Source organism: Moschus berezovskii, chromosome 1 (genome assembly GCF_049115385.1).
Source record: "Moschus berezovskii isolate FMDL1 chromosome 1, NW_MosBer_1.0, whole genome shotgun sequence".
Taxonomy (NCBI): domain Eukaryota; kingdom Metazoa; phylum Chordata; class Mammalia; order Artiodactyla; family Moschidae; genus Moschus; species Moschus berezovskii.
The window spans coordinates 88,313,646-88,324,386 of record NC_142460.1 but is presented as its reverse complement, the minus strand read 5'-3'; the positions used below and the strand labels follow the sequence as shown (position 1 = coordinate 88,324,386).

Sequence of the window (10,741 nt, the reverse complement as noted above, 5' to 3'; positions counted from 1 at the left end):
TAGTTGAAGAGATTATTTTATTGGAAAAGGAATGCTTCTTTATTGATAGCTACATTTATTATTAGCAGGAGTCATTAATCAGGTGCCAGAGGAGAGAATCGACCACCTTAGGAACACGCTGCTAAAAGCCGGCCAGCTCATCATCCTTGGTTTTGTCAACTTGGTAGCCAGTAAGTGTCAAAGACTGATTCTGTTGAGGAAGGCTTTTGAATACTTTAATGTGAATATAACGATTATCACCTGTTTGTATCTGGAAGTTGAAAAAGAAAAAGGAGATTGATTTATTTGTGTGGATCCGTATCAAACGAAAAATCTACAAACCTATAAAGACTTTGCTGCAATAACCTCTTTTGGAATAGCATTTCTGGACCACCATTTATTGACCCTTGGTTCCATGGACAGAGGAGCCTGGCAGGCTACAGTCCATGGGGTCGTAAAGAGTCAGACAAAACTGAGTGACTAACACTTACATAAATCTACCGCTTTATTTTATGAGAGAAAGGGCAGGCTAAAGACATGGCAAGAGGCATAGGTCCTGTGCACAAATCAAATCCAGAATTACATTTTATTTTCAAGGATGCACAAATCAAGAAAATGGGTGACAGCCTTTTCGGTGATTCTGTTTTCTGACTCCCAAATTGGGAAACTTTGTCACATGGTTTGAGAAAGAAGAAAATCAGAATTGCCCTAGAAAATTTGGGATATGTTGTTCCCATATCTATACTAGAATTTGCTTTATAAATGTCCAGAGGTAAAACTGAGCAGGGTCCAAGGATGGGGAGTCTAGTTTTCCTTCTAAAATAAAGGGATATTCCTGGGAAATCATTTGTATGAAGACTGAAATGGTAGTTTGGGCATGAAACTGGGAACTAGAAAACTATGATAAGAATTTCCACTTTTCTTTTTGGTTTAGACAATGAAAGTTCTAAAATGTTTATTATATTGGCTGCCCTAGGTCTTAGTTTCAGTAGGCAGGATCTTCGATTTTCATTGTGACATGCAGGTCACATGTTTTTTAGTTGTGGCTCACAAACTGTTGTGGCAGATGGGATCTAGTTCCCTGACCAGGGCTCGAACCTGCGCCCCCTGCATTGGGAGCACAGAGTCTTAGTCACTGGACCATCAGGAAGTCCCCATGTATTTAAATTATATTAATCAAAATGCTTATTTAAAGGGCTGCTGCTGCTAAGTCACTTCAGTCGTGTCCGACTCTGTGCGATCCCATAGATGGAAACCCACCAGGCTCCCCCGTCCCTGGGATTCTCCTGGCAAGAACACTGGAGTGGGTTGCCATTTCCTTCTCCAATGTGTGAAAGTGAAAAGTGAAAGTGAAGTCGCTCAGTCGTGTCCGACCCTCAGCGACCCCACGGACTGCAGCCTACCAGGCTCCTCCATCCATGGGATTTTCTAGGCAATAGCAAAAGTGGTTTAAATTATTTTCTCAGCTACTGATTCAAACCATTGCTTAAATCCATTCAATCCAGGCTCATAGACTCACAAAGCTTTGAGACAGAGAGAGCTTCAAGATAGCATCTGGTCCAGCCCCACATCCTGAAGATCCCACATGAAGAAGCCATGGTTATGAGCTAAACACACTCTGAATTCTGAATCTTTTTCTTTACATCTTCTGGAAATTAAGAATCGGTAGAAGAAAGCCTTCTAATTTCACAAGGAAAAGGTGATATAAATATACCATCATCTGCCAAGTTTGAGAGTTACCACTTGGGAAGTATCATGTAGGTGTCCTGATTTAGGACAAGGAGAAGGAACAAATGATAAAGTAGGGGTGATAGGGAACATCACATAAAATGAAAGATACAATATCTTTTAGTGCTAAAGTGAATGTTGAAGTCTAACCTTAATGTAGTAATTTATTCCAGCAACCACTTGAGTTTTATATTCTATAGCTGTAAATTCTTCATACGTCTCATTTGTTTTTTCTTCAAGCTGTGGTTTAACCTTAAGAAAAGAGTATGAAATAGAAGTCATATTTTTATGGCAATACAAGAGAAATTTAAACAACAAAAAATCTTCTCTGCCCATTGGCCTCCCTTTTCCTGGTCCACACTATGCATTGTGTGTCTGCATTATCGACCAGACCACCCCCATTAGCAGGAATACCTGCTCAGCCATAAAGAGCAACATTCTCTTAGCATCAACAAGACAACTCCTTCAAAGATAACATTCCTCCTTGATCTTGTAGGTGTCACATGACAAACCATATTTCTGCTTAGATCTGGATTAAATAAACTGTCAACTAAACATCGTTTGATGTACAGCCCTTGGTCTCAAAAAACTTACATACTTGTGCCTTGACTTCTAATAGGTGGAACATTAGATGTCCTTTCTGAGATGCTCTTCCTGGGTTATAATCCTCAAATTCAGCTCGAATAAAGTTTCCATTTCTTTCTTAAATCAGCTGATCAATTTTTTGTCAACAAGAGGGAACAAATTACCAAAGCTATTTTGAACTCCCTGTATGTGATTTACAAATTTGTTAAATATGTGTTAACAAATACATCTTTGATTAATAAAAGTAGGAGACCAGTAATTCCTACTTAATTACAAAATGTTTTTATTTTGAAATAATTTCAGGGACTTTCCTGGTGGTCCAGTAGTTAAGTCTTTGCCTTTCAGTGAAGGGGATACAGGTTTGATCCTTGGTTGGGGAACTAAGAACCCACATGCTTTGTGACCAAAAAACAAAACGTGAAACAGAAACAATGTTGTAACAAACTCAATAAAGATGTCAACAAAAATCTTCCACATTAAAAAAAGATCTTTAAAAAAATTTTCAGACTCAAATTTGCAAAAATAGTATAGCATATCTCAAGGTCCTTAATTTAATCATATCTGCAAGTCCCTTTGCCTGAAGGTTTCAGGGATTAGAATGTGGCCGTCTTTGAAGGCCATCCTTCTGTCTACCGGAAGGGGATACAAGCTTAGATGCCAGCATTCCTGAACCAAGCATGAAAAGGCAGCTGCTGCTGCTGCTGCTAAGTCACTTCAGTCGTGTCCGACTCTGTGTGACCCCATAGACGGAAGCCCACCAGGCTCCCCGGTCCCTGGGATTCTCCAGGCAAGAACACTGGAGTGGGTTGCCATTTCCTTCTCCAATGTGTGAAAGTGAAAAGTGAAAGTGAAGTCGCTCAGTCGTGTCTGACCCTTAGTGACCCCACGGACTGCAGCCTACCAGGCTCCTCCATCCATGGGATTTTCTAGGCAAGAGTACTGGAGTGGCTGAAAAAGCAGCTAGAGAATCTCAAATGGAATATGCAAGTTTTTACTAAGTCTGTCAGTTTTTACAGGGTATCCCTCTACTGAATTCCAGCTCTCAGCTGGGCATGCTACACTAGTGCCCACTATGGTTTCTCTGACTCAGTTTCTGCTAAGAGTAGAGTTCCAATCTTCTGTCTGTGTGGAGGACCGGAAACAGCTTATCTTTCAGGGTGGAGAATAGTGAGAGGGAAGGACCTAGGCGCAGTGTAACTGCTTCTCAATCTTCCATCAGTTCTGGTTTTAGCTGCATGCCTCACTCTTGTCTCCCTAAGTTTCTGATGTTGCTAGTGCTTGAGCCATTTTGGAGTTCTGTACCATGAGTCTGCTTGCTTCTGGCTCAGACATTCCCTTATGTGGCTTAGGCTCTGTCTAGATGACTCAAATCATTTTACATTGTTTGTGTTTTCCATCTTTCAACGTTTTGTTGAAAAAAAACCCACAAAATATTGTTGATATCTCTGAGGTGTTTGCCTTTCTCTCTCATTGTCTTCATATTTGTGGATATGACTTTCCCCTCCAACCCTTTATCACTTAGAGGGAAAGGAAACAAATGTGTGTGTTTGATACACCTTGTTACAGCCAAAAAAAGACCTAGACATTTGCAAACTCTTTGAGCTCTCAGACCATTTTTGAAGGGCAGACACTTCATGGACCACCAGCCATTTCTACCATATAGATGGGAAATTTCCAGAATAGATGGGAAAATGTGATTTTTTGGGGGGATGGAAAGTAAGGTTGCAAAGCAGAGAAAGGAAGAAGACAAATAGTGAAGAAAAAAGAGAAAGAAATGGGAAGAGACAGGGCACAAGAGAGAGAATAAAAAAGTGGCCAAGTGTGCAGAGAATGAGCTAGGAAAGAGTTCAGTGTCTTATTGCTTCCACCATCCTCACCCTTTGGAGCCAGTGCTGGGTACCTGTCATGTTAGGAGCTGATGCTAAAGCTGAAACTCCAATACTTTGGCCACCTCATGTGAAGAGTTGACTCACTGGAAAAGACTCTGATGCTGGGGGGGATTGGGGGCAGGAGGAGAAGGGGATGACAGAGGATGAGATGGCTGGATGGCATCACCAACTTGATGGACATGAGTTTGAGTGAACTCCGGGAGTTGGTGATGGACAGGGAGGCCTGGCGTGCTGTGATTCATGGGGTCGCAAAGAGTCGGACACGACTAGGCGACTGAACTGAACTGAATTGAATTTTGACACTAAACCCTGAATTATCTATTTAAGCTTCACTTTGCAGATGAGGAACCTGATACTGTGAGAGAACATGACAGCTAAAAGCTGAAAAATTATTAATTATACTTAAGGTTTTAAATACCTTGAATAGTGAGTATCTGATTTATCTTTTTTTGAACCCTGTATCAGATATTTTTATTCCTATTGTCCCAGAAACACATCCAAATCTGTGATTTGGGTCTTTCCATTGTATATATGCAGCCCACAAGTCAAGAATTTTTCATCAGAGAGTTGATTTCAAATGTCCTTGTTCATTTTCATAAGTGCATGGACACTTGACAGACTGTGCACCCTGACTGCAGGTTCACTGTACCTACAGCCTGTAGCTCTGCTCCTTCTTTCCAGCAAAACAGATTTGTATTGTTCTATCGCAGAGAGTCGGACACAACTGAGCGACTGAACTGAACTGACTGATTGTTGGATGATATGAACCTGGATGATGAGATTTCAGGTGAGGAGGAGGAAAGGGGCAGAGTAGAAAGGAACTGATCATGAAACCTTAAGTTTCAGAAGGCAGGTTGGTGTCGAAAGACCCCCCCAGGATGGGTGCTAGAAGGGTGAAGACCAGCGGGGAATGGTGGTCCAATGTGCTGGTAAGTAGACAGACCTTAAGCTGTGCATAGTTGCCCCTTACTTTCTTCAATCTGCTATGCATGGTGGTGGTTGAGGTGCTGAAGGGAACAGTATAGGTTGGGGTCCAAGCCAGGTGAAGGATGCTATCAGGGAGGAGCAGCTGATAAAGTGCAGTCACCCCAGAACTGTTCAAGCTTTTCTTGTTGCTGCAGAAGATGAATCTTGGTGAGTTGTTAATTCTCTAGGATATGAGGATTTCAGCCTTGCTGCACCAAAGACGCAGGCATTTCTCCTACCTTCCCCAACCTGTAATCATCCTGCAGAAACACACTTGGGCTATGCATAATTTAGGAAAAATGAATAGAAAGATTATGGTGGCAGCATGGATAGGCCATTTTTGCGATGTTTTAGAGAATAACAAAAGAGAGTTTGGGTAGCGGCATGAAAGTACAGTGGGGTTGGTAAGAGGCAACTTGTGGACATCTGTCGCCTATGTTTTGAGGGCTGGAGAAGTATGGGGCAAGGCAACCAGCATACAAGAAATAATGGCACCTACCTTAAGAAAGGAGGACAAGTCTTAGACCAGAGAGAGGCATGCAGTCAGCAAGGAAAAGTAAATCAGAGGGTTCTTACACCAGACGGCTGCAATCTTCTAAGAGAAAGAACTGAAATGCCATCTGATCAGGCCATGGGGATTGGAAGGACTGAGAACCTGAGGATAGAGAAGGTTCAGTTCCACCCCTGTAGGGTTTCTAGAAAAGAACCCACAGGATGTAACTGGAAGGCTATCTGGCAGCCCCAGGGCCCTGCAGCCGTTGTTCACTGGTATGAATTCATAGATTTGTAAAGGGTGAGTTTTCTGTGATTCTACATCCTCCTTGAACAAAGTTCTCTGAAGCTGGAGTAGAAGCTGAGGAGGAAGTGGTGGCAGTGGGAGTGACCTCTGATTGAGGACTGGAATGCCAGAGCTCACAGGGTCATGGAAATCAGGGTGGAGGAGGGTAGGAAACCACCCACGATGGGATCCAGCTGGGTGAGTGATCGAGTGGGCTGAAGCAAGCTCTGATGCAGATGGGAGGTTAAGTGCCTGAAGGACTCTGGTGTGGCTGAACCGCAGCTTCTCTGTACGTGGGGGCAATGGAAGAGCTGATTGATGAGGAGGCTGTGGTCAGAGAGGAGAACACACATTTGTGGGTGAGTAAGAGCCACAGTATGCTAAGCTCCCGGGTGTGTCCATAATGGTGCTCAGATGGGGTGTTTGTGTGTTGTTTTTGTTGCAGGTTTTGTGTGGTGTCCTGGCAGACAAAAGTTATGATCTGTGTTTATGCCAGGAATGGTATTCAGCAGCCAGGTTCAACTTAGGGGTGTGTGTGCGCATGTGTGTGTTTTGTGTATATGCATCTGTGCATGTGTAATAATAGCTCTTATTTCTAAAAATGAAAATTATTGCTATAGCATTTCTTTCCTATATATAAACATACTCAGAATTCTCATCCAGTGATTTTTCACAGATGACATAAGACAATGGATCAGCCAAAATGATCCAGAGGCTCTTGCCAGTGGGCCCTTCATTTGATCCTTAATTACATATATTAAGTATTAAGTATTTACATACTAAGTAATTAATCACACATATTAATAATTTACATAATAAGTAATTAATTACACATATTAAATGCACATATTCAGGAATGGGGCCGTGTTTGAGTCTTTGTTTCCTTATGTGCATTCCCTTTTCTCCAATTTATTTTACAAATTTCCCTGAGGGTAGGACCAGGTTTATGTCCCTTCTCTTCCTAGAGCAATTCACTCAGTACTGTGTACAAAATTGGTTTTCTTTTTTTTTTAATTTTAATTTTGGCCACACAATGCAACTTGTGGGATCTTAGTTACCCAACCAGAGATTGAACTCAAGCTCTCAGCAGTGGGAATGCTGAGTCCTAACCACTGGACCACCAGGGAATTCTCAAATCAATGTTTTCTGAATGAAGAAACCAGGGTTGCTTTCCCTCATAATAGCTTGTCTCCCCAAATAGGAAAGAAGATAAAAGAGAGGTAGAGAGAATATTGAAGGAGCGACTTTATTCCTCTGTACTCTGGAGAAGGAAATGGCAACCCACTCCAGTATTCTTGCCTGGAAAATTCCATGGATGGGGGAGCCTGGTAGGCTACAGTCCATGGGGTCACAAAGCGTCGGACATGACTGAGTGACTTCAATTTCTTTCTTTCTATAGTTCCTTTTGGAGAAGGAAATGGCAACCCACTCCAGTTGCCATTTCTTGCCTGGAGAATCCCATGGACAGAGGAGCCCGGTGGGGCTAGTCTATGGGGTTGCAAAGAATTGGACATGACTAAGCAACTAACACACACTCTGGACCCAAGTACCATTAACAGCCTTTAATACCTGATACCACCCATTACCATCCAGTCTCTCTTATCTTCAGAATAGAGAAAGTCCTTTCTTCTGCCTTCAAAAATGTTCAAGACTTCTCAACCCCAAGCCCTTTGTTTGGTTTTCTTCTCTTTCTGATCCAAGCTCTCTCTTTCATTCTGATGTCAAATTCCTTGAACCTGTGGTCCTCATTTTTCTTTGATGCTTTCTCCTTTATGTGTGATGACCTCCCCCTCCTCTCTTTGCCTCCCCAATGGGTCCTTCCTTCAGCTTGCATTCCACTGAGAAGCTCTCTGATAAAAACAGGGAAAGCTGATAAACTTCATCTCCTCCAAATATATCTGATTTTAATAGGTGAATTTTTAAACTAGAAACACATTAAAACATCAAAGGAGTAAGACTTCAAGGTAAATGACAGGTAAGTGGAGGTCTTCCCTGTGACCCCATCAAGTCATATTAAGTATGTGATTACCTACGCCCACCCATTTCCCTGGCCCTGCCCAGGAACCTAAATAATTCTATAATCTTGGAGAAGGTGTTGATTAAATTTCCTCACCTAAAAACTGATTGGAGTAATATCTGCCTCTTGGGGGGTTTTGTGGGGGAATGAATGATATAATTGAAGTGAAAGTGCCTCCTAAACTCTAAAATGTTTTCTAAGCCAACTATCCCTCAATCTTCCAGCCCTTAAATGGGAATTGTCGCCTGAGGCTATCTCCTGTGAGCAAGGGCAGACGAGTGATAATTGGGAGTTTAGTACTGGAGGAACAGAGCTGCCACACAGGGAAAGTAATTCGCCTGAAAGTAAGAACGTTTGGCCAGTAATCTCTAAAGTTTTTCCTGGTTCCAAACCTATGATTATGACAAAGTACTTAACTGGAAAATGTTTTATATTATGCTCTAGATATCTTGACTTCCCTACATGGGTTGTAAACTTCCTGAGGGCAGGGGCTGTATCTTATAGTCCTTATGGATCTTCTATAACATTTAACACAATGTTGGACACCTAAGAGATATTAAAGAAATGATTCATTGATATTCATTTCCCATATTGATTTAAAAGGGAGGCTGGCTGCTTGCACAGAGAAGGCAAGTTTGCAACATTGTCTCCTCCCAGTGTATTCCCCTCACTCCACAAGCTTCATCATGTTGCTGCCATAAATCTGGAGCTAGGCTAGCTTCTTGATTAGATGGTTATTAACCTCTTTGAATCTCAGTTTCATCATCTGAAAAACTGACATGATGTCTTCCCTCCTTGCCCCAGGGATTATAAAAATCAAATGAGAGGCTGAATGGAGAACAAGGCTATCAAAACTGCAAAGCATCTTTCTGGGCTGATGTAGCTACTCAATAACTAACTCTTATTCTACCTCTCTGACAGAGTTGAAGCCCAAGGTGAGCAGGAAGAAACACATTTTCAACTTAATGTATACATTTAAGATGTGGCTTACTGATAGATGTTATTAATAATGCAAGGCCTTCTTATAAGTTGTTACTTAAAAAAATTATACTTGCAAACCAAGATAGGTTTTATAAAAACCATCATAATTTTCTGCACCTTCTATCTTCTATATGTCAAATATCTGTTATTCCAAGCCCCCTTATAGCTCTGGTCCCTGAAGAGTCTCAGGAATTTTCCCGGGTCAGGAATGCTCTCAAGGAAAAATCAGAAGTAAACATTTGTGATGCCTCACTTAAGCACGTTCACTTCCAAGTCATTTCTGCATGTGCTTCGCTGCAAGCAGGATCTTAGTTCTCTGATGAGGGATCAAACCCATGACTCCTGCACTGGAAGAATGGAGTCTTAACCATTGGACCACCAGGGAATTCCCTCCAAGTTTTTTTTATGCATGAGCTCTCAGTCCTTACAGCTTGGAGTTGCAAGGCAAGAGGTGTTATTTTCACATCACAGAAGAAATTGAGAGTCTTTTGCTGCCCTCTGATTTTAGAAAGCCCATCTCCTGACAACTTCTCAGAATACGCTGTATCTCTAGTCCTGCAGGCAAGTGAGGTCATGGACCACAGTTTGGACATCACCAGAGCTGATTAGAAATGCAGAACCCCAGGCCTACCCTAGAGTAGAATCTGATCTTTTAATAAGTAGAGTCTGAGTCAGAATCTGATCTTTTAATAAGACTTCCAGGTGATCTGTGTGCCCATTGAAGTTTAAGAACACTGACAATATAGGGATTCCAGTGAAGGCATTAATGACTTAATAATATCTTCTTCAAGAAAGGATAAGTGAGAAGGTATTTACTGTTTTTAAAGAACACTTGAAAGGAAAATACTTAGCCCCACAGAAGGAGTGATAGAATTCCAGGCAAAAGAGACCTTCTCTGTGCTCTAACATAGAGAATCCCATCTCTTCCACTTACACATGAAGCTAGTCTTTGCCAGTGTCATAGAATGAAAGGGCAGGAAGGAATGACATAAGGAAATAGGGCAACAATTTATAAATTTAAAATAGTAATTTATATATTTTTATTTTCATAAAAATGCAATACAATTTTTGATAGGTGATAACAAATCAGACAACACTTAGAAAAATATATTAACCTGCTAAACACATTGAGTTTTATTTTCACCATAATCAAGTTTGAAATCACCATAGACTATGTCACTTCTCTATTAATGTAATCTCCCAAATACTAAAACATTGTCCATTGAGACAAATTTGTAGTAAGTTTGTAAGTGGATCATTTTTATGATTTATTCTACATTTAACTCATTATTTTTTTTTTTCCTACAGTGCATTTAAAGTCTAGTTCATCGATAGTTAACAGCCTCAGACTTTAATTACATGTTGGCTACACTTGGTAAGAAAAGACAAATTTCATCAGAAGCTGAATTAGTAATCCTAGAATCATACATTGTAAGAGCTTTAGAGATGATCCCATAAAAATTCTTCTTTTACAAATGGGGGACCTGAGGCTCAGAGAAGGGATGTGTCTTGCTCAAGATCATTCTCAGTTAGGATTATCAGAGATTTCATCTGAAAAAATTTTCAGTTGGAAGGAAGTCCAAACAAAACCACTCTTTTCCCCACGTTCCAGTTTTCATTTAACCCAGGGCCAACCTAGGAACCAAGATTTGGGATCAAACCTTTCCTTGGGTTGCATTCACTCACCGTGTTAGCGATCTCCTGGATTTCTGGAGTGGCAGGTTTGGCTTCAGTTAAACCTCCAGGGATCATTTTGGCTAATTGTGTCTTTTCTGGGCAGGATGCCGGCACTGAAGTGGTCAGGTAAGGGTGGAGACT

At 41.3% G+C, this 10,741-nt stretch overlaps 1 protein-coding gene across 1 annotated transcript; it reads right to left on the bottom strand.

Moving 5' to 3' along the window:
- CSTA (cystatin A) lies at window positions 1–10,741 on the bottom strand. Its single transcript, XM_055418520.1, has 3 exons — window positions 10,610–10,741; window positions 1,858–1,959; window positions 1–250 (listed from the first exon to the last, which is right to left on the bottom strand). Exons 1-3 carry the CDS (start codon window positions 10,673–10,675, stop codon window positions 122–124), a joined length of 297 nt encoding a protein of 98 aa, XP_055274495.1. The 5' UTR covers window positions 10,676–10,741; the 3' UTR covers window positions 1–121.

Excerpts from the sequence above, each read along its gene's own strand:
- CSTA (XM_055418520.1), bottom strand. The coding sequence starts at position 10,675 with ATGATCCCTGGAGGTTTAACTGAAGCCAAACCTGCCACTCCAGAAATC. Across the intron at positions 1,960-10,609 it reads TCCAGGAGATCGCTAACACG|GTTAAACCACAGCTTGAAGA; the intron begins GTGAGTGAATGC and ends TCTTTTCTTAAG. Across the intron at positions 251-1,857 it reads GAATAAATTACTACATTAAG|ATACAAACAGGTGATAATCG; the intron begins GTTAGACTTCAA and ends TTCAACTTCCAG.